Here is a 24,824-nt window from a genome sequence, read left to right on the forward strand (position 1 = left end):
AAAAAAAGTTGTGTACAAGCACACATGTCCTTAAGGAGATACACATACCTCAATGGCCCTTCTAGGTGAAAGTATGCTGCACCAATTAGATGCCGACGAACAGTGGTAGAAACCAGAATAATAAAGAACTGGATAACATAGTGTGGATGCATACGCACTATAATAATAATAGTAATAAATAATAGGATAACATTGTATGGATGCTGAATCAACATCTATACAATAATAATAATAATAAATAATAGGATAACATAGTATGGATGCTGAATCAGCATCCATACAATAATTGGATAACATAGTATAGATGCTGATTCAGCATCCATACAATAAATAATTGGATAACATAGTATGGATGCTGATGCTTGCATCCACACTAATAATAAAGAACAGGATAACATAGTGTGGATGCTTTATAGCATCCACACAAATAAACCAAACGGTGTCCAAGTATAACCTTATAGAGTAACTAAACTCCTAAACCCCTAGGTCTGAGCCTATACAGCAAATGCATAGGCTGAAAAAAACGTAGAAAAAATCAACTGGACTTGGTTTAGATAGAAGACATTTCACCTCTCATCCAAGAGGCTTCATCAGTCCTGTCCAACTGGTGTTGAGCAAGAGATATTTATCCCCCTGGGTGGTGTTTCAGTCCTTCGATGGCCAACAGTGTCCCCTAACGACTGATATGTTGCGGTTCCAGTCCTTTGGTGGCCAACAATGTCCCCAAATGACCAAGTCGTTATAGCCCGGTATCAGTGAGTGTCGTTACCTGTCTACGTTTCTTCGTATGAACAGTCCATGCTGGGGATGGGTGGGGTCCTTCAGGATGAAGGCAGCTTTCCTACGCACCTTGCGGTGGTAAATGCTCTGCAGAGAGGGCGGTGGAGTCCTGGTGATCTTCACTGCAGTCTTTACCACTCTCTGCAGGCGCTTGTGGTCCATAGCAGTAGTGCTGCCATACAAGACAGTGATGCAGCTGGTCAAGAGCTCTCGATGACACAGCTGTAGAAGTTGCAAAGGATTCTACTAGGATCTCACATTAGACATTTTATGTTGACATATGTTCACGCAGATGCATACTGTGCATGAACATGAAGTCAAACACCTACAAAAATACAAACAGAGCAAAAACCTAGAGCTCATTCTGTCCTAACATAATGTATTTACTGTATTTCATGATGCTTTAGTATCAGGGAAATAAAATGCACCGGCTGTGTATGGGGGATTTGAGAGTGTTGCCACATTCAGTATTATTACAATGGTTTCTCGCACACTGTGTCATCTAAGACTCACTTTGAAAAACCACAAGAGACAGAGATAGGGGAGGAGAGGGAAGACAGTTATTGTCCAGCCTAGCATAAATGTCCATCTTAAACTAACAGTTTATCTGATATTGAATCATCAGTTCTTACCATTATTAAAACAAGTGAAAAAAGTAATACACTGATTTCTCTCATTCCCTTAACTTTCTTCACCTGGCTTTTATCAGCCACACCATGATGGTCACCTTGTCTTTATCACCTCTCTTTTTGTTTATATCTCCTCAAGGCTCCTGTAGAAGAGAGGGATGATGTCCCTGTAGTCAGCCCCAGGATATTACTGCTGCTTGTTTCTTGTTTCTTGTTGTGTTTGGTAGATCTACTGGGGGGAGGGCTCAATTATCACTGCTGCTTTTAAGTGTGACCTTGGAAGCTCATTTGTTTTTCTCTCGTTAAGCACACATCCAATACTGAATTATACCCATTGAGAAGCTCACACTTATTGGTTTGAGTTGTGTGTTTGTGTGTGCCTTCAGCAACCTTGATTATCATTGATGGTAAAGCATCATGTCAGTTGGGTTTGACAGTAATGGAGAGAATGGCCACTAATTTGACCACATCTGTATTTGTCTTTTGCTTCATCTTAGTCAAGCAAGTCATTTATGCCTCTATGGGTCATTTTGTTAAAGTCTTTTGGATTTATATGTTTTCTTCATCAGCATTGTTCCACAGTCCATACAATAACAGCTCATGTCATGATCCCTGGTTCTTGGTTTCCGGTAATCCACTTTTACTTTCACATCACTTCCTGTTCCCAGCTCACCCTGACTCCCAGGAGCTTTACCTCATCACTCACATTGTTTTCAGCTGCTCCCCAATTACTCACACCTGCTTACGACAGCATCTAGCAGTTTCTCACCTAGTGTGAAGCTGCCAGATTGTTCTGTGCTTTGTCTAGACTCTCCAGCCATTTATCTTCTAGCACCTACTACGCTGAGATCAAGACCCTGCCCGCATTACTGACCAAAGATTCTGCCTTGCCCTAACCTGTTGGACTGTTGTGTACCTTGACCGTGGATCGGACCTAGAGACTTGTGCCTTGCCTGACCCTCCGAAACTGTGAGCTGTTTCTGTTCTGACTCTGGACTGCCTCCACAACCTTGAGTTTTGCCTGCCCTGTATTGTGAGTATGCTGACAGGTGACCTTGGACTTTGAATGTGAAAAGAGCCAAGCCTAGTCCTTCGTGCTGGGTTTGTTGATTCTGTCTTCTTTCGCAAAGACGTTTACTAAAGAACGGTTTTTCTTGGACTCTGCCCTGTGAGTTGTGGGTGTACTATTAACTGTCAGTCTCACTCCTTGCACTTGGAGGAATTCCCTCTATCCAGTGACATCACCGGCTGATGTCAACCGGGGTTCACCTCATCGATACAGGCTTTCTGGATCCATCCCTCCTTCATCTGTGTTTCCTGAAGAAAGTAATAAACTCTGTCCACCTTGCCTCTGACTACTGGTTCTTTAATCGGGTTCACACCTCCACATTCATGGGCGCTTCATACACCACTCCCTGACAGCTCAGTCCTATTTCATTGCTCTTTGTGACTTTGCCTATATCCACCTTGACTTTTTGAGCAAGAGTAATAAATCACTCTGAGGTTGGAATCAATTGCAGAACAAGTAGAACTAAATTCTTTACTTCCATAAATTGAGCCACAGTAGATTGTTTCTGCACCATTTTGTGTGCTGGTCTGTATGCCTTTCTAGCTATCAGTTATCAGAATATCTCATAAAACTACTATTATGTTGTGGGTTCTCTCAAAATTGACTTAGGTTGGTGAATTACTGTAAAGGGGTTGCCCTCTTTTATTTATGAGAATGTAACATTTTGATGCATTGGCATTAAGGTGTGTTTTATGCAATTTTCTTAGCAGATTCTAATTTCCATTTTTTTAATTTCCACTGTTTATATCCAAAAGTGAATTTGCATGAAGCTTTGAGGCAGGCTTGAAGAAATGTTGAAAAAAGGGAGATATAGAAATAAGGGAAATAAGGGAAAAGGAACCGATGAAGGCTTGTGCATTGTTTATTCCAAAAGGAAATTTCTTTAAATCAATGTCCATATTATATGTTCTGTGAGGGCAGAAAATGGTTTGTGGGAAGAGGAAGAAAGGAATCCCTCAAAAGAGTTAACAAGGCTTTCTGATGGGGCCAGAGGTCTTTCCATGAATAATACATGAGGGCAGAGAGAAGAAGAAGAACAGACATTTTGGCTCTGCTGGACCAGAGAGTCTAAAGGAAGAGTAGACTTGTTAGCTCTGATGGGTCTGGAAATTTACTGGCTTCAGTGGAGGTTTCGGTGTCATCAGCAATTCCTTTTTTTTTTTTTTTAATTCAGAGGTTCAGTCCATTGCAGTACAGAGTCATGAGACATCACTGTCTCAGAGGCCTCTCTTAATATGTTGGCCTTAGCTTCTAGTGTAAGGTTGATGGTTTTTACAGCCTGGGTGGTGGTTGTTTCAAGAAATGAAAGATCAGTGTTGATGGTTCTGTGTTGTCTGGTCCCAATTATATCTGAAGGTCATGACTACAGCTCCAGTGCCACTGCTTTATTTTTGTTCTAGATATGAGGGCCTTCCACACTAATTAGTTTTATCTCAGAAGGACATGGTGTGTGTCTATGTGTGTGAGTATATCTGTGTGTATTACGGAGAACGAGCGAGAAAGGAAGAATGTTTTGGCATAAGTGTATTAGTTTGTAGCGTGAATGGAGGCGACAGTGGTGCGGTGGGTAGAGCAGTCGTCTCCCACCCAGAAGGTTGAAGGTTTGAATCTCGGTGCCAGCAGTTCACGTGTCGAAGTGTCCTTGGGCAAGACACTGAACCCCCAAGTTGCCCCCCATGATTAGAGCCATCGGTTGAGATGGCGCCGCAGATAGCTGCCATCGGTTCTGTACCGGAAACAAATTCCTTGTGTGTAACATACTTGGTCAATAAAGGTGATTATCCTTATCCTTATCCTGAATGTTTGCTAGCAGTTGTGTGTGTGCGCATCTGGTTAGGCTGGCCTCAGCTATAATTCACATGTTCTCATTAAAATGTTAAAGGTTTGGGCTTTTAAGTCACCCTGACCTGCAGTTTTCTGTAAGCACCAGGACCTGCATACTGAGCAGAGTTCTGATTGATCTTGCTGAGTAACGGCAATTAATAGAGATGTTTTTTGCCCTGAATTGGCTGTCTCCCCACCATACACATGCAAACACCCACACATGAATGAATACATGGTCATCAGATGTTATATTACAGTGAATTTGTTTGCTTAACTATAATTTAAAGCATTTGGTCATACTGTGGAGTTAAGGGCTAGACATACTTTGCGCCTACCCTCGTGTGAGGGATGCGCACACGTTCCTTTTCATACTTCAAATCGAGGGGCTGCCTTCTGTCCGTGTATGTTGATGGTTTCCAAGCACTGTGGCACATGCACGGTCTAGTTTTTTGCTGTGAGGACTGTCTGCACTGAAAAAAACTTTTGGCCTTCACACTGACGTCCTCACAGAATCCGCATGGGCTTTCGCAAAACTCTGAAGATAATGAAAATTCCATCCCTTAACCTTAGCAGGCATGTGACTGTGCAAAGCATGAATAACCCTTTAGTCACCTTTGGACCCACACTCTGCCCACTGCTGATTACGCATAGAGTATTATGATACCTTCCTCTTGAAAACATATGATATGAAACTGTGAGTACAAAGCAGAAAAAGACCCATTTCACTAAAAAAATGTGTTGAATTGCCTGATGGCAACAGCCTTTGGTGAAAATCCTGAAAGACATTAACAATATAATGAGTGACATCACATTAATATTCCAAGTATTTGTGTGCAAGTGTTACATAAAATGGGTTTTAATCGGTCTTGCGTATTGTTAACACTCTCAATCGCAATATGACATTCAAGAGACAAGTTTAAGCAATGAGGATTTGCAAGACTGCCTTCAGATACCCACAGATCAGATGGTGTCAATAACAGCTGTGTAAGACTAAATGGTCAGACTAAATGACAGAGACAACGTTTATAAAGCATGTGATTTAGCTTTTTTAAATCATTGTTCCTATTGATAAGAATATGAATAATAAGAATAGAAAAGCAGATGACAAGTAACGGGCGATGTGCATATTTTAGCACCACAGGGGAGCAGAGAGCAGTGAGGAGAGAGACCAAGAGACCATTTTACTATGTGCACCCTCCTGTGTGAATATGTACACCTTTGTATTCCTGAGTGTTATGGTTCCTTCATTAATTACCTATTTTATTTTCTGTTTTACAAATAGAAGGAAACCAAGTCCCTTGCAGGCGCCAGAAAGAGAGGACAGGCTGTGTCACTTGAAAGCTGCCTTGTTTCTTTTTGACATAAGTTTACCCTATGATCTGTGGCTTAAATGAAAAATTGGGATTCACATGCAGACTGAGTGGGATAAATCTTTCTTCTTCTTTTTTTATGTTTAGGGCAACTGACTTGATCAAGAGCGATTGTTTTATGATCTTTGATTAAAGTGAAATTTACTGCTGCACCACGCTTCATTGTGATGGCAGGAACTGCATGCATGCCAGTATCTTTATTAGAATTAGTGTTGAGTTTCCCTTTTGTGTGAATCATACATCAGTAATAATCTGATCCATGATCATAGAGATACATTAAAACAGAAATAACCTATATGGCAAATTAACATGTTATCAATATTTTAGATTTGAGACCCCCCCAGAATTTTGCAAATCATGTTTTCAGGGGAGCTCATGTCTTGTTAAGGGGAGCCGAGCTTCCTCATAGTTTGCACCATACACTTGACTATTTCAGGCTTTTTATGAATATTGACAATGTGCAGTGTGAATGGAAGTAAAAGAACTGCATGGAAACCAAGCTGTCTTTCAGAAAGCCCTGTGTGTCAGTGTGGTATCCCACTTCCCTCAGTCAAGAACACTACAGGTTGACTCTGTCACCTTGCCTTGCCAAAATACAGTTCTTGGACTATCATGAAAAGTCTGACTCAGACAGAGGAGCTTTGGGGCCTGAAAATGGAAACTGATTTAGCACTGTACTCTCAAGATAGTTCCTCAAAAAATCTAATATGGTCAGTCAGACAGCGAGGGAGCAAGAGGCTGAGGTGAAAGGAGCTATAGATGTAGACACAACACCCTTCAGGAGACCTTCATCAGCCTGCTCAGGAGTTTTTCTTTTGCTCTCCATGGTCACTTTCAGCCAAAAATCCATATTGGGGAAAAAAAACAGGCCATGAGATGATTTGACTTTGAGTTAAAAGGATATTTATAGTGGTCTGTTCATTCTTCATCCAAAATGTATTAATCAATTTCTTATCGTGTCAGTGCCAGAGATCATCAAAATCTTAATTCAGTCTTTAGCTTTTTTTGTTGTGTGTTAATGAGAGCTAATTCCACCTCAGATTGCCTTTTAATTCAAATGGACATTTTCATTTGTCCCTGCAGCGAAAGTGCTTTGTGCAACTGAACAGAGAACTTTGCTTTAAAACTTTGCTTGCCTTTGAGTGTGCGTTTGGTCCGGGGAGATCATATACTGTGATTCACTGATGCGAGATTTAGTACCCAGCTATGCACTTTGTGACAGAAGTGATTCTGGCGTTTTCCGTCCTAGTAGTAGCGCTTCAAATGCACACATGCCAGATACTACATGAGCCCCCTCAATGCTTCATCTCTCCCTTTCTCTGAAGTGATAAAACATCCCCTGAAGTATGTTGATTCACTTTATCAGTCTTACACCTGCCTTGTAAATTAGCACCCCTTGCCTTGGGGGGGCGGCTGTGGCTCAGGAGGTAGAACTGGTTGTTTTCTAACCAGAGGATTACTGGTTCGATTCCCAGCTTGTCCAGTCAACATGTCAAAGTGTCCTTGAGCAAGACACTGAACCCCCCAGTTGCTCCCAGTGCTAACACCGGTGTGCGAATGGGTGACTGGCCGAGTAGTGTGAAAGCGCTTTGAGTGTGCTGTAAAGAATAGAAAAGTGCTATACAAGTATAAGACCATTTAAATTAGGGCCACTGTAGTACGACATGGCTTCCCATTTCCACCATGTTTTCATTATACCAGCCTCAAGGTTGTACTGAAAGGGAGAAAAAAAAATCTGATCTGATAAATAATTATTGCCATGTTTGAAAATATAAAAGAGAATACAAAGTGTATATGATTGAACTGTTGGGTATATTGTTTTCTTGGTCTGCTTTGTTTATCCATCGGTTATGCATTAGATGAAGAGCCAAGGTTGGCCTCTGCCCAGTTAAAAGCATTTGGTGCATGGGCACTGAGCTGTCTTTGTATTATCATATCTTGAAAATGTGGTTTGTGTAGAGCATATAGAAGATGAACTCAGAGGTTAGTCTTAGCAGCAATATGACCAGTGGCTAGTGCAGTGTAAAAATGTTTCTAGAAGGTATCCTCAAAACATGCCCCAGGAGCTACAAAATTTGGCAGTGTTCCTTGAGCAGGTGTGATTATAGGGTGTACATGCATTCACTTTGACCAACGCTCATCTTTACACACAATGCTGTTTAGTAGGGTCTCTGACGTGATACTAAAGGGGCTTCTTGTTCATTTGGTTAGGAAGTAGAGTCGACCTCAGCCATGCTCCCAACCCTGACCCAGCCCTTTTGTGACTAATAGTTTGCTTCAGAGGAAATCTCTTTACCATGGGTTTAGGTCTTTGACATTACTTTCAGTTACGTGCTGAAAGCAGCTAGGGGAGACAGTGCTCTTTTCTACACTCTGCTCCATTTTGATGTCATCTTTCTTACTTATTTTCTCATAGTTTTACTTATGCATTTAGTCCTGTCAGGTGCCCAGAAATATAATAATAATGCTAATAATAATTTCTACTCTTTTTGTCTCTTCCTTCTGCCCTCAAGGTGAGTTTTTATTTCAGGTTAACCAATAAGCTGAGCAGCTGTTACAGTGAGATTGTGGCTGTTCTGCAGCAAGAGCTTACTTTATAAACAAAGGAGGCTCTGTTTTCATAAAAAAAAACCTTCTACATTCTACATCTAGAAACCTACAGACTTTTAATTGACCCTGAGAGAATGCTACAGTGCTGTCAGTTGCCTGTCTCCACCAAACACTCTCCATAGATTAAATCTCTTTATAGTTGATCCCTATGTCTTTTTGTGGTTGGAGCTGCTTGTCGTAAACTGTTTTATTCTTTTGTCCAGCATCAGTACACAAAATACACACAATATTTATCTTGCTTACAAAGAAGGATAGCTTTTAGCTTGCAGGCTCCTACCTGTTTTCTGGTCTTTCTTTATCTCAGTTTTAATTAATCAAACCTTTCACTTAGCTTTGTCATAGCTTTTATCATGGGCACATTAATGAGAGCTGGATGGAGGTGTACCTCAGTATGCTCCTCTACTGACTCTGTAGAGTGAAGCAGGTATGTAGGTTGGGGAGATGAGGTCAACACAGTCGGGAAAATGTAATTTGTAGTTGGGTAATTGGAATTTATACATGTACTTATATGAATACTGTATGTGCTTGAGGTTGCAAATACTGTATGTGGTAGGAATGTGTGCATGTGCTTTTGTTTGTGTCTCAAGATAAAACAGAATGTCTCCCCAAATGCCTTTAACTTTAACAACTGAGAAAGTGCCTGGTAAGCAATGACCCTCTTTAGCATACAGATCAGGAAGTACTATATGTGTTTGTGATGTATAATTCGCTGTTGCTTTTTCAAAGCAATAAATGAAATTTACTTTTTGTGTGTCTTCTCTGGTCATATTTTTTATTGGTCTACAGTTTGATCAAAAGTCATTAACATTGCAATTCCCCTTGAGTACCAGACCCTCCCTTTAAGATCTTAAAGGGGAAGCATTTTCATGTTTCTAAGCCATGGCCACATTAACTTTGAAACATATGTATAATTACCATAAACAAGACAATTACCATGAAGATTGGCAGGTTTTTTCAGAATCTGCAATATACTGTCTGCCATTGGACTTAAATTTGAATTACTGCTTTATGACATAAAACAGAAGCACAAGCAAAGCTGCTTTCCTGCAGTGGCAGATGATGCCATAAATAAAAGATGATACAGAAATATGAGTCGTGTAACTCAGCAATAATAACAAAATAAGTAAGATGACATTAAATTCATCTAAACAGATTCATGAGCTGGGTTCCTGTACTCAGAAAATGCAGAAGATTACAGATATTGCTGGCATATTTCTAGCCTTTAACCTGAATTTCAAGTATGCACTGCATGTGCTAACCTTGATTGCAATTTGCAATCTTCTACCTTCACATGTGCATGCTAAAACAGTCATTTGCTAATATACTGATAATCTAAGGCACTCTTCTTTCCATGTGTGCTTCTGCAGGTTCACTGGCCCCAACCTTCCCTCACCCATCATTAGCAGCAAGAACTGGCTTAGACTGCACTTTACCTCTGATGGAAACCACAAGTTGCGAGGTTTCAGTGCCCAATACCAAGGTAAGATAAGGAGAGGTTTTGATATTTTAAAAGGACAAACATAAATAATTAACCACCATCAGATCAGATCTGTCTTGCATTTTACATTTGTCTTTGTGCAGAAGCATCAGCAAAAAATTGCTGGGTTTCCATGATATTTGATATGAAGGTTCTTGGTCCCTCCCATTCCTGATATTTGTTCTGAACAACTGCCACTTTCTCATGTACCAAAATCAGAATTTTGTTTACACTTAGAGTATAGAAAGAAATAACAGAAATCTTCTCAATGACAGCCATGAAGTGAAACATATTTGTATTCTCCAGAGGACAAACTCTTGCCATTTCAGACACTCCCTGAGCTCAGGCCACCATGTGAACTTTGTACAGTGATTTAAGTGGCAGGTTGCCATGAAATTTGCTGAGCACATTATGGATGGATCTCAACTCCAAACCATCTACTTTAACTCTTAAGAGACAAGGGTAGAGAGAAAGAAGAGAAAAAGAAAGAGGAAGAGAGGGCAGGACAAAAACGCGAGGCATTGATAGAACTGTGTGGTCATTTTGAAAGATGCCGTTTATGCTGCTGTTGATCTGTGTTCCATTATGTAGAGAGGTGGGAAATGGGAGACTAATTAGGTTAAACATTGACTCCATCTCTACCATCCTTCAGCCTCAACTAGCCTGTCATGACAGTTTCTGATTTTGTGATTCAACAGTAGCTACTTTTGATATGTTGATTGAAAATCTTTTTCTTCAGGGCCTCATTACATACAGCAAAACAAATAGCCCCACATAATCAAACCCTGCACCTTACTAGAAATACATTTTTTAATTGGGGTAACAAAACTGAAATTCTTTACTGTGATTTGTCTTTCAGGCACGCAATAAACAAAATTTTGACAAAATACTCAAATAAGCTTTGATTTGAAATAGCTGAAACTGAGCAAAGGATGAGAACACAATTCTGCAAAACACGCATAGTTCTATTGTCATAGTAATTGAATAGGCTGAGTGTGAAGGGGGGCCCAGACAATGCTGATGGTGTTTTGAAATCGGTGAATAAATATACATTTAAATGAACTTCCTACTTTGCAATCATGGCTTTTAGTTTTGCTGAAATGAACAGGGAGCTCAGTAATTTGAACCTAATCCTCAATTGAATAAAAATAAGCAGTTTTGCTCTTTAATCAAAATATAATGATACTTCTTGCATCCTTCATTCCACAAGATTGTAGACAAATGGTACTTTCTTCAATGTAAACTAAATGCATGAATTTTATGGGCAAAAATTAATTGGATGAATGACTGTAGATATTTTTAAGGTAAAATGTTGGGTTTTATTGCCATAAAAAAATGTCAGTTATTTTCTCATTTGACAGTTTTTGGTAGGTCTTCATTTAATTAGGTTCTGTGAAATGAACTGGAGTAGGTGTGGGCAATCGTGTATAGTGCCATGCATATGCTGTATTTGCTACAGACATTTACCACTGCTTAAATGTGTGGGTGTCATCATTCCACTTCCTGCTGTCTTATATATGTCTCTCTGCTCGTCTCCTCTACAGTGAAAAAGATGACTGAACTCAAGTCTCGAGGTGTAAAGATGCTGCCTAGCAAAGATAACCACCACAAGATATCAGTGTGTAAGTTACTGAGCTCGGTCATCAGCCATCAGTCTTTTGCAAATAAACTGGACAAAAATCAATACTTTCACTTATTCTGTGCCATTGGCCACTGAGTTTTCAAGGGGGAAAAGAAGAGAATAAAAAATGGCTTCAGTATACACATGGCAAAATAGAAAGCACTTTCAATTTGTAATTTTCTTGCTTGAGAAAAAAATTCTGTATAATGCTAAAAATGTATAAATCTGAAAAACATAGGTGTTAACAGTGACTTTTTCCCCTCATGCATCTGGGGAGAGTGACTCAAGACTTGGTACAAGAAAGCACAACAGAAAACACAGTGAATATGCTTGAGAATTTCGTCAGTCTTTGGAACAACTGCTGTCTTTGCAACGTGCCTGTCTATCTATCGCAGGAGTTGCCAGACAGTCCTTTTATTCTTTTCACCTGTTTCCACTCTCGTTCAAAGTCATTTAAAATGTTCTGCTTCTTGGCTAGAGAAAAGGGAAATGGCTGACTGTTGAAAGAGGCACAGACAAAAAAGAAGGCACAGACTGTGCTGGTGATGTACTTCCAATAGCAAACTTGCAGCAGTAATTGCATTGGTTGCTCTTCCTTGCCCTTGTCCTCTCTCACCCTCTGTCTGAGTTCACTGTTCATTGTCCCATTCAACTGTGTTTGAACATCTGGAACATTAATAACTTAACAGCCATGAATATCCCGAATATGGCACAATTCATTTTATTCACTTTTACCCTATATCATATCTTTTCTACATGATAGCCTACTTCATCCTCTTTTTTTGACCTTATCTTTTTATTTTCAGTTTAGTTTCCTCCAAATTATTTTTCTCCCTCTATGGTGTTTCCACATTAGTTCACTGCCTGTGGCTCTTAAAGGAAAGATAGGCACATTATGGAAAATGATTTCTGAGTGAAAATAAAATAGTTCATTACTTAGATTTTTCCATTAATGCAAAATGAATTAAAACTTTGAAGATCTTACTTTTTGGACCTCAACAAATGATTAGTCTCTATAAGTATTGTCAGGAATTGGCGTGTAAAGCTGCCAATAATGTCTCAGGTGAACTCAATTATAATGCCAGATGAGATTGAGTAGCTAGTTATCTCTTTACTGAGCACAGTTAAGACCATACACTGCAGTAGTCCAGAAACACACTCCAAGTCAAAAACAACAGTCCAGGGTCAATGCCAGCAAACTCACACAGCCAAGGAATCCAAAACGGGATGTCAGAGAGGGAAGTCCAAAAGTCGAGACACAGAAATCAATCAGAATCAGAAGGGGAAGCCAGTACTTGGTGGTCGAAGCGATCCGGAGTCACATCAGATATCACAGGTAACAATAATAACGCTGGAAAGTCTGCACGGGAGTTGAGTAGCTAGTTATCTCTTTACTGAGCACAGTTAAGACCATACACTGCAGTAGTCCAGAAACACACTCCAAGTCAAAAACAACAGTCCAGGGTCAATGCCAGCAAACTCACACAGCCAAGGAATCCAAAACGGGATGTCAGAGAGGGAAGTCCAAAAGTCGAGACACAGAAATCAATCAGAATCAGAAGGGGAAGCCAGTACTTGGTGGTCGAAGCGATCCGGAGTCACATCAGATATCACAGGTAACAATAATAACGCTGGAAAGTCTGCACGGGAGTCACGAACAATCTGGCAGCTTCCTGGTGGGGGGAAGCTGCCTATAAAGGGTGCAAAACAGGTGTGAGCAATTGTATCTGATTATAGCAAAGAGCCCGTAGCTGAGGTAAGACTGTAACAGGAAGTGGTGTCAGAATAAAAGCATGAGACAGGAAGCAGATGGGACAGAATCATGACAATAGCGGGGTAGGCAAAGGCGAACAGTGGCAGGATTGATGATCTTAGAAACAGGAAAGGGACCCACGAACCTTGGAGCCAACTTGCGACATTCGGTCCTGAGAGGGAGGTCACGAGCATGTAGCCAGACCCTATGGCCAGGTTGGTAACTGGGAGCCTGAAAATGATTAATATTAGCCTACTTCTCATATGTTTGGACAAAGCAAAGAAGGACTAGGTGGGCTCTCCTCCAGGCTCGATGACATCTATGGACCAGAGCCGATGCAGATGGAACCCGGATCTCAGAGTATAGACTGGGGTATAAGGAAGGAGAATAGCCATACATACACTCGAATGGTGACATACCTGTGGCTACAGAAGGAAGGGAGATGTGGGAGTATTCCACCCAGGTCATATTATCCATCCACAATGAAGGGTCCTGGTGACACAAAAGACGCAGGCCGGTTTCCAGCTGCTGATTGAGCTGTTCAGTCTGCCCGTTGGTCTGTGGGTGGAAACCTGAGGATGGACTGACAGATATGCCCAGGAGTTGCCAGAATTCAGTCCAGAACTGGGCCACAAACTGGGGTCTTCTGTCGTACACCACATCTCTGGGAAGGCCATGTAAACGGAATACGTGCTGTATGAGAAGTTGTGCCGTCTCCTTGGCTGATGGGAATTTGAGTAAGGGCACGAAGTAAACCATTTTGGAGAACTTGTCTACAATAGTGAGCATTGTGGTGTTACCTCAAGACGCAGGTAGGCCAGTGACAAAGTCTACAGAGATGTGGTTCCAAGGTTTCTGGGGCATGGGAAGAGGACACAGCAGTCCTGCAGGTTTGCCGGTGGAAGTCTTACCTTTGCCACAGTCTGAATAGGTGGCCACAAACTCACAGACGTCCTTTCTCAAAGTGGGCCACCAAAACTGTCTCTGTACTGTGTAGCAGGTCTGTGCTACTCCAGGATGACAAGTGAGTTTGGTGGCATGACACCACTGCAGCACCTTGGTGCGCAGAGAAGCTGGGACAAACAGATGGTTTGGTGAACAGGTGGAAGGACCCGGTTCCAACTCCTGGCATCGATGACTTCCTGCTCAATGCTGAGGTGAGCAGCTCCCACCCGGGCAGACTGGGGCAGGATGAAAGCCGGCTCTGCAATTTCCTTGTCTCTGGTATACTGTCAGGAAAGGGCATCTGCCTTGCCTGGTGACCTGGGTGGAAAGAGAGGGAGAAGTTAAACTGGTCAAAGAGAGCCCACCTACCTTGTCTGGGGTTTAGCCTTTTTGCCGTCTGTAGGTATTCCAAGTCTTGTGGTCGGTCCAGACCAGGAATGGTAGATTGGCACCCTCCAACCAATTCAGAATCAGAATCAGTTTATCAAAGAAGGCACAGGTGTGTAATTTCCCATCCTGAGCGGAGCACTGAGACAGTACCGCCCCTACCCTGAAGTCAGATGCGTCTACTTCTACGATGAACTGCTTTTCTGGGTCAGGCAGGGGTGAGGATTGGGGCGGAGCAGAAGCGTTGTTTTAAGGCTGAAAAAGCTGCATCAGCCGAGAGATCCCAGTTGAAGTGTTTGGCATTGGACATGAGTCTGTGGAGGGGAGCAGTGATGGTACTGTAGTCCATGATGAATTTCCTGTAGAAGTTGGCGGACCCCAGAAACCACTGTATTTGCTGACAGGGCGTAGGTGTGAGCCATGCTGTCACTGCTTGGACCTTAGTCGGATCCATTTGGATGTGTCCTGTGGAGATTACAAACCTCAGAAAAGACAGTCGAGACATGAAAGCAGCATTTCTTTGACATAAAGGCTGTTCTGTAGCAGGCACTGGAGTCTATGCAGGGTCTGAGTCCACCATCCTTTATCCCTACAAAGAAAGCCGGGGAGGAGGAGTGGCGAATCAACCCTGCCCTTTGACCCTCCATGATGTAGTCTGTCATGGCTTTTTGCTCAGGGACAGACAAGGAAAACAGATGGCCCCTAGGGGGCATAGTACTGGGCAGCAGGTCAATAGAACAATCGTAGAGTTGGTGAGGAGGCAAAGATGTGGCTCTGGTCTTGTTAAATACTTGTAATTTGTGATATTCAGCTGGTACCTTGTCAAGATTGGGGATAACCTCTGAAACCTCTGTCTTCACTATCCACTGTCTAACAGCGGATTGTAGACAAGTTTCTACACGCTGTGTTGACCACTCAACCACTCGCCCTTTTCCCCATTCGATCTTGGCCCCATGTTTCACCAACCAGGGGTACCCTAACACTACCACATGATGTGGTGAGCGAATGACAAGAAACTGTATCATTTCTACGTGGTTTTCTATAGTCTGTGTGAGTGGCATAGACTGAGTCGTAACTTGGTACAGAAATTTGTCATTGGGTGAATAAACCAGGAGAGCAGGATTAACTGTACAGAGAGGGATCTGATGTTTTTGTATGAAGGTTGGGTCCATAAAACAAGCATTGGAACCGGAGTCGATGAACACCGGTAATCTAATATCATGACCATTAACAGACAAAAGAGCTTGTACAACAGGATGGGAGGAGGTTATGTCTGTCACAGTACGACTCAGCAGCGCCTTCCCTTTTCCCGCTGAGCCTTGTCCTTTTAACGTACATGCAAAAGCTCGATGTCTTGGACTCCCACAGTAAAAACAAAAATGGAGTGTGAACCTGCGCTCTCGTTCCTCCGGGGTTAATTTCGATCTCCCGAGCTGCATTGGTTCTGGAGAACCCGGCGAGGTACCATGACTAGCGTGGGATGGTCCCTGGAGGCGTTCTGCCTGGCGCTCCCTGTATCTCCCATCCAGGCGAGTGACTAGGTCCATTAGAAGCAGGTGGGACAGAATCACAACAAGTACATCAGTTTCAGTCTGTCTCAATGGTGTTTTCTCTACATTTAAAGCAGTGTTTAGCTCTCTCAAGACTGATAGTCACAGTCACATATTCGTGAGTTAGTCAACATTGTCCTCCTGTTCTGTTTAGTCAACTGTAACTTTTATATTACCCCCTTTTTCCTGCCATCTCTTTCATTACCCCTGCTGACACCTGTGGGCCTTATTTTAAATCCATTGCCATCTTGCCTCACACTGGGACACTGGCCAATGAGCAGGTGTCACATTGATTTGGCCCTGCAGACCTTTGACCTCTCCTCATCAGTCAGATTGGCTTTCTTGCTTGGCCAAGTTTATTTGACCCCCCTCTGGCACTTTACCTTTTTGCACCCAGTGACATGATTTAACAGAGCACCACTAGATACGTGTAGTGGATTAAAATGTTCTTGTACTTGGTTAGGTAGATCAAGGTGTATGCAAAATGAGTTGATGTACGTACTGTAAGTCTGGCACAAGTATCAACCACTGCTCATCTGATAGTAAGAAACGGTAATTTGTTCTGTCACAATAAAGTGACATAAAAAAAAGATTTGTCAGCAGTTAGTCTTGATTTACTTTTTATGTTCTTATGGGAAATGTAAGGATTATAAAGACTTTCAAACTGGCTAGTGTACTGCAAGTTTACTACACCCAGCTTGTGAAAATTTATGACTAACGACCAGTTTATATGTATGAACACTTTCCTTAATGCAGCAAAATTGAACATTTCCTGAATATGCAGTTATGATGAGACTTTCATTTGTTGAACAGTGTGTACTTTCTTAGTGCTTTTCTCTTTGTCTTTTCCCCATTAGTGTCTCAGATGGGTGTAGCCCAGGGGCACAACATGTGTCCAGACCCAGGAATCCCAGACCGAGGAAAAAGAAAAGGCTCAGACTTCAGGTAAAGCCAACTGAATATGACTGTATACTGCCTTAAGCTATACAGAGGCTGTGGCTTGTGAGGAAAAAAAGTAGTTTAACTTTGTACTTCAGTACTTTATGTACTATGCTGCACCTATTGCTTTAACCTAATTTTTCCATTTTTTAATGTGACTTTTACAGCAGTAATTCAAATAAGTATTTTATATAAGTATTAAGCATTTCCATGTTTTAATTTAATAATTAAGGTCTAATTAACTTGTGTACAGCAAGTGTTATAAGAGGGTTGTATGACAGTTTGCTGTTAACATTTTATTCCACATTTAATGTAAAATTTTGTTAGTTCAGTTGCCTTGTGTTAAAATTGAATACGTCTTTTCTACTTTGAGTGTTTCAGTTTTAAATGTTTAAAATTATCCCTTGTATCAATGGGACAACTGAAATTATACATTTTCAAAGCCAGTCTGTACATTTTTCTAAAATTACCTCCCTGTTCACTGTTGATGAGTTTAATTTAATCCACAATGAGTTGAGAGGACATTTTGGATTCGGTGGACAATCAAGTACTGCATCTTGAAATGTGTATGAAGCACATTTACACAAGCACAACCCAGCATGTGCCAAAAAGCCGTGATAACCAATCTTGATAGAGAAATGTGTACACTACAACAAATATCCAACTATTTGAGCCACAGCACACTAATAGGCTTCTTCTGTGGAATGGTTACCTGTGGAATTACAGCATTTCATTTTTGTCAGAGCTACTGTGTCTCAGTGGTCAGCTATAACACTGACAAATGGGTAACATCCATCTCCCACAATGCGGGAATTTCAGAAAGCCAGAAAGTAAAAGAATACATTATTACATTGTTTAGGAGTGTTTTCCCCCCAATAAACATCTTCTTGTTACTCCTGCCTCATCTGCAGGGTTTGAGATGCTGATATGTTTTCCCTGTTTGCAATCTAACTGCAGGCGAGGAGCCACAGTGCATTTTTCCTGTGATGAAGGTTATGAACTGCAGGGCTCAAAGAGCATTAGTTGTCTCCGAGTGACGGACAGCTATGTAGGCTGGAGTGACGATCGGCCTATATGCAGAGGTAAGGATTGACATGCGGGTTGTTTATCCATGCATGTGTGTAAAGGAAGCAATCTCAATGTGACCTCCATTTAAATTTCCATACTCAGGTCCTCTGCTGTTGATGTATTGGTTTGGGAGTCATTTTGTCCAAAAAAACCAGTCCATTGTATTCTTTTCTCCTTATTATTGATTCAAATTTCATCATTTTACTGTGACTGGCTTGACTTTGACCTTTGGCCAGCATTTTTTTTCTTCCTGCTGTTTAGCCATACTGTCATAGTGCTTCCCATCAGTCATGTTTTATTCACTTCTGACCATTTTGTGACAGGCAAGAAAAGAGGTCCCTGTATACTTGTCCTGATGCTCATGTTTTCCTCAGTTTTAGTTTTCAGTTTCAGTGAATTGAATTAATCAGAGTAAATTAGATTTTTCACCTTTTTGTAGTATAGGTAGATTAAATTATGGGTATCTGACTTGTAAAGTGTATTTACTGGAGCAGAATGTATTAATGTGTTGCTTAAATGTATGTAGAGTAATGTTTCTTTGGAGCTTAAAATTAAAAAAATCCTAAACCCAATACCCCAAAATTGTAGTTAATATAACTGTAACGATTTACATTTAGAGGACCCAGATGCAGAGCATGCACAGGGAGGTTATGCACTATGCAAGATTATGAGATTGGCCTCATAAATCGCAGCATCAGAGAGTGTATTAACAAAGAAACTCATATGAAATGATCTTTGTGTTAAGTTTGTCAGTGACAGGGTACAGCAAGTATTGTTGAACCTGAATCCCTGTACTAACTTTTAATGATTTGTGATTTTTATTCAAATACATTTATTAATTTGGGAAAATGTGCTTGTCTTTGATTAATTTGTGGGAAACAATTTAAATTCTAAATATCAGACTTATATGAGTAGGGGATTGTTTGTGCTGTGTCTCATCTAAGTCACCAGTCACTTGGATTTAAAACAAATTATTTGGTTTTTGATGACATCAGACACATAGATGTTGGCCTAGTATATACAGGTCTTTTGTTTTTTCTTTAAACTAAAAAAATGACACAAAAGTGAAGGAGCCTTTTTGAATGCAGGCCATAAGATTACTGTAATCTGTTTTTTGATTTATGTAAAGAACTATTTGTGATTGACATAACATCTACTTACATGGCATTAAAAATATCACATTCCATCATCTTCATTTAACCTTTGGTGCTGTGCCTTTGCTCTGCCCCACTCTGTTTAAATGAAGATTAAATATCATCCAGGAATAATTGAAGATCTGTATCCCAAATTAGCATTTGTCATCATTAAACTGAACAGCACTATCATTAGCATGGGATAAAAGTTCATCTCTGTCTGCACATTCATTTTCTGGATATTAAAGTCCAGAAATCAGATGTTAGTTTCATGGATCAACTGAGCTGTTGTGGTTTTTATTGTCATGGATTTTGATTGCACATTGACTTGTTGGACTTCTTTCTCTGTCACCAAACACACAGGTTGGGGTATATCAGGCACAATGATTCCATGATAGCTCAAGTGTACTTTCTCTCTGTTTTATTATTTTCATTAAGGTCACCCTCACTGTCAGTGCATCTCATGTTAATTACTTTGTTCCCCCCTTAACCTCGCCAAATTTCTTTCAACATTTTAATAGGGGTGATTTGGACATTTGGAGCATGAAGCCACTGAGTGGGGCTTGAACACACGAAGGACCTCTCCTAGACATAACTCATTAAAATCAGGGTAGCTGGTTCAGGCCTCTTCAAATACTTTCAGGTTTTGCCCCTCATATGTACACATGCTCACTCTCACTCCACTTAAAGTACTCATTAGAAATTCACTTTTAATTTGAAGGGGTGGTTAACAGTTCTGCCCTGCAGACACCCTCAGGCCTCAATGAGAAAAGTCACATTGTCCTTTAAAGCCTGGTTTGCAAACTGCTTGCCCACTTTTTTCAAAGAGAGTATTAAAGTGTGGTTTTAGTCTTGTTATATGTATTTTTTTCCCCATGATAAGCTGTGCCTGGGACCTACCCTCCATATTAACGGTTGTATTTTGTATTCTAACAATAGCAGTGGATCATAAAAACGTATGACATCATCTAGTTTGTTTTATTGTTATAATAAATTACATAGCTTGGCAATATTTACAAAAATGTCCTCTCCCTGATATTTTCGGTGATTTATTGGTTTGACTGAATCTTTCAACAGTCTCTTTTTTTTATGGTGACACTAAATTGGCAAATGGAGTGTTTAGAGGGAACACAGCAGATGATTTTGTCTGGATGGATTTTTGGCTCATAATTTGATGGTGGCTTAAAAACCAACCACTTGCCAAATAGTTTCATCTTTCAAAACTGATACTTGCTTGCAGTTCAGTCAAATCAAATCAAATCATATCAAATTTATTTATATAGCACATTAAAAACAACATCCAGTTGACCAAAGTACTTTACATAAACAGAATAAAATCACGACAAATAACTAAAATAAAATAAATAAATTCAGTGCAAAAATAAAACAATAACTCAGACACACAGATGACATACATTCAATAAATTAAAATTAAAAGGCATGCATCAGGCCCTACTGTGTATTAAAAGTCATGGCAAATAAATATGTTTTAAGCAATGATTTAAAAGTAATGAGGTCAGTAGGTGACCTAATGTTAAAAGGTAGACTATTCCACAATTTAGGGGCTGTAACAGTAAAAGCACGGCCACCTCAGCATTTATATCTGGCCCTGGGAACCTCTAAAAGAAACTTGCTTGAAGATCTGAGGGACCTTGTAGGTTTGTGCCAATGCACTAATTCCGTGAGATAAGATCGTGCCAAACCATTAAGAGCCTTAAAAACAAAAATCAACTGTTTAAAATCAATTCTAAAATGGACTGGAAGCCAGTCGAGAGAAGCCAGTACCGGGGCTATATGGTCAAATTTTCTGGTACTTGTCAGAAGACGAGCAGCAGCATTTTGCACCATTTGGAGATGAGTGAGGGAGGACTGAGGAAGGAGAATGAGGATAGTGAACCATGTGGCTCAATGAGCTTTTGTTTTGACAAGGGAACTGAAGCCATGCTTACTTTAAGAACATCACTTGCCTGCATGATTTATTCTATCAAATGACTGATTTGATTTATACATATTATTGTCAAAAAAAATTTATGTACCTATATAAATTTGTCTTTGAATCATGTAACCAAATATTTTTAGTTTTTGTTACGTTTTTGAATCACATTAATTAATAGCGCATTGTGCGGCTGCTAGTGTTTGTGTTCTCTCTCTGTTCAGATCTAATTCTTCTCAGTTCTGTTTAGGTCTGGCCTTTCTCTGCCCACCTTGGATTGGATCCCTCTTGTGTCCAAATTAATTTATGCATGTTGGGTTTAAATAGGTCTTAAATGTGTCTTAACATGTTCTGCTTTTATTTCTATATGCTCTATTGTGAAGCACTTTGAGCTCCCTTTGGTGTTGTAAAGCACTATATAAACAAATAAATTATTATCGGACCCACAATTTTTGATTGGTGAAGACCTCTACCTTGCAATTCTTTTTTGAAGAAACATAGCAAGCACAAGTAAAAGATACAATTTACAAAATGCACAAGGTACTGTAAAAGAGCACAAGCAGCATTAACAGGTGGAAACTAGGGTTTTTAAGTGATGAATCAACACAACTAGCAGCCAAATGTGGATTTACAGATGTAGGAAATCAAAGTGTCATCCTTTGTGCACTAAGTGGCCACTTTGATTGTTTGTCATTTGTTCCACAATATGACACATGCTATAAGTAAAGTACAGTCTGTAGGTAGCGCTCGTCTTACAGCACCCCCTGAGTACACAAAACATAGCCCATGAATGCCTGCTTAGAAACTAAAGAAAAAGTGCTGTGGTCAGTGCTGCAAACCATGATTATTATCTTGTCTGAATCATATGTTAGTTTACCGTAATATTCAGAAGATTTTGTTTCAGTTTACAAGGACAAATCAGCTAACCCTATTTCCTAAAAATTGTGTTCCTACATATGCAGCTAAACTGCAACTGCAGATACGTTTGGTACAGAAAAAGTGAATCCAAGGTGTGGTGCTCGCTACATTGTTTGTGGTTTCAAATTGTGCATTTAAACTATTACTGAACATTTGCCTCTTTCTCTTGTAGCACCAATGTGTGGAGGTCAGTTGAGAGGACCCAGTGGTGTCATCACATCTCCAAACTACCCGGTCCAGTATGACAACAATGCCAACTGTACTTGGATCATCACAGCCACAGACACATCAAAGGTAAAAGATGGAATTTAAACAACAGTGCAAAGTGCTAATTTAGCTTCACTACTGTAATTGGCTAATTCCAGTGTTGTGTTAAGTGTTGTGTTTGGCAGTTGACTGGTGTGTTTGCATCTGTTAGGGAGTAACTCTAGAGGAAGCTTTTCTTTGACACTCATGATTTATTTCATACTTTTTATGTACACCACGTGACAGAGGCTTTCTTACAGAAAAATATGACAGATAAGGGGGGGAGGGGGTAAAACGACACAACACTTAAACTGAGCCAACAGAGCACAGAGTTTTCAAAAACACCTGTGGTGAGGGAGAGAAGAAGAGGAAAAAACAGATAAAAGTTTGAGAGTAGCCTCTTTTCAGACCACTGACTTTGGAGTTGTGTTCAAGGCCACCCAGTTGCTTTCCTGCCAAGCATTCTTCTTTGAACTCAAACAAAATAGTTTTAGAAATCTGTTCTCTTATTGCACTTGCCTGAGAAGGCTGTGTGAAGAGAGGGGTGAGGTCGGAGGGGTAGTCAGACACAGTGGACACCCACCCAGCCCCAAAACAAACACATGCATAGGCATCCTCGGGTGTATACAGCACGCAGCTTGCTGAAACAGACAATGGTACTGTTAGAAATAACCCAATTCTTTTTTTGGAAGCGCAAGAAGTGAAGACAGGAGATGACTGTTTAAAATCAACAGAAAGTTTTACTCAAAGTGTGGGCACAGGTGAAGTCTTACAGTGCTGAGATCAGAGAGACAGAGCTCACGCAGGAAATCCGTTCTCTGAACCCCGAGTTCTGTTTTCACGTTACATTTATCTTCTTGGGCTAGGTCCGCCCTGGACAGAGGTATAACATTTCACACTTCGTAATCCTATTGGCCATTTGACTGGCCAACCTCTGCTCACACCGCTTGCTGGAATGTGATAGAAACCAGGCGGTATCACACAACATGACTACTAAACAATTGTATGTCTGCAGCTGCAGACCCCTATGTGCATAGGCTATTACAGGACAAAGCAGGATCTGGTGAATATGCTAAACGGGCCAGGTGGTCATCTCAGGTTGTAGGTCCCCTGTCTCTGCAAGATACTACACGACAAAGCAGAACTTGTAATATGCTGAGCGGGCCTATGTGAGGATGCAAAACAGGCCAACAGGTCTGTGTTAAAATGTAAAATAGGCCATCTGGTTGCCTTAAGGTACATACACTATGTCTACACAGAAGTTAAAGCAGGCAGTTTCTACTTCAGTATCACTTGACTCTCATCAATACAATTGTAAGATATATAAGCAAGGAAAAGTTATTAAAAGTAACCAAAGCTCAGCAGTTCTGAACAATCATCAATACAGCTGTAATATACTGTATATAAGTAAGGAAAATAAAATTATGAAAGGTAACTAAAGGGAACTAAAGGTATGAAAAATAATTAAAGCTTATAAAGTGACTGAAGCCTATAAGATTCAAATCTTACAGTACTTTGGGCCTTCTCTGGCTCTGCGTCTGGTCCACATGAAGCTGCAGCAAGGCTGTTCTTTCTGTTTAGAGGTATAATGAGCTTCTATTCTTTCCCGTCTGCATAGCCCCAGCCTGAGGAGATGTTAGGTCAGGCAGAGGACTGAGGCGGAACTGCACAGGGACGTAGGCAGGATGTAACACAGCTCTTCTAAACCTAAATCCAACCTTGTGACATAATGACTAATGTGGGTTCCTGTCAAGTGTTGTTCCTTCATAATGTCCTGAAGGTACTGAATGGAGCTGTTTTTAGTTGACAATCTTTCAGGTGTTATCTGTCAGCGTCAGGGAATATGGAGACTCTGTTCCGAAACAACCAAAATGTCAGAGATGCCCTCAGATAGTGCAAACAACTAAAGTATATACAGTATAGTTGTGTTGTTGTTTTCTCTTTCATTTGTTTATCCATTCCCTTCTGTTCCTCACCTGTTGGCTAAGATATGGGAGATGAGTTTGTGGTATGAAACTCTGTTTATCGAGTGATCTGACCCATTTTGCCTGCACACCATGCATCTCTCATCTCATCTGCATTAGACATTGGGAGACTAACATAGGACAGAATGCAATTTGCATTTATATAAGCTTTTTCATTAGGCCTTGCTGTCTCAGCCCTCTGAAAACATTAAGAACTGGCAAGAATCAGTGGCAGCAAATTTATAATAGGAGACAAAGACAGCCCGCCCCTCCGTGCTTTACTTTCTATTTTATATTTTTATTTGTTATGTTTTTTGTCTATCAACATTTTGCAATATCATAATCAAACTTTATGTTTGTCTTTATTAGAGCTGCCCTTTGCATATTTGTTGTTTTTCTTCTTCCACCTTCTCTCCCCTACTCTTACCTGTAGGTGGTTTTCCCCTAAGAGTTCAAATCTAGCAAATAACCATTTTAAAACTTTTATGTCATGTTTATGATGCATTATACTGTATTTACCTCAAGTCACATGCCACATCTCCTGATGTGCTTAAAGTTCAGGTAAATAGACAGTAAAGGCAGCTGCAACCTGCTGTTTTGATGAGCAA

The 24,824-nt window shown here is 40.6% G+C and overlaps 1 protein-coding gene across 4 annotated transcripts in view; it reads left to right on the forward strand.

Moving 5' to 3' along the window:
* csmd2 (CUB and Sushi multiple domains 2) overlaps positions 1-24,824 on the forward strand; it is a 366,263-nt gene that overhangs the window by 182,049 nt on the left and 159,390 nt on the right. For 3 of the 4 annotated variants that reach the window (XM_020624534.1, XM_020624535.1, XM_020624536.1), the window contains 5 exons: positions 9,650-9,762; positions 11,304-11,381; positions 16,873-16,960; positions 17,912-18,036; positions 22,179-22,300. In XM_020624534.1, coding sequence (XP_020480190.1) covers positions 9,650-9,762; positions 11,304-11,381; positions 16,873-16,960; positions 17,912-18,036; positions 22,179-22,300 — 526 coding nt within the window. Of the gene's footprint in view, positions 1-2,213; positions 2,443-9,649; positions 9,763-11,303; positions 11,382-16,872; positions 16,961-17,911; positions 18,037-22,178; positions 22,301-24,824 lie in introns of those variants that run through there. The other variant, XM_020624537.1, reaches the window with a different exon arrangement.

The sequence above is a fragment of the Monopterus albus genome, unplaced genomic scaffold (assembly GCF_001952655.1).
Source record: "Monopterus albus unplaced genomic scaffold, M_albus_1.0 scaffold329.1, whole genome shotgun sequence".
Taxonomy (NCBI): Eukaryota; Metazoa; Chordata; class Actinopteri; order Synbranchiformes; family Synbranchidae; genus Monopterus; species Monopterus albus.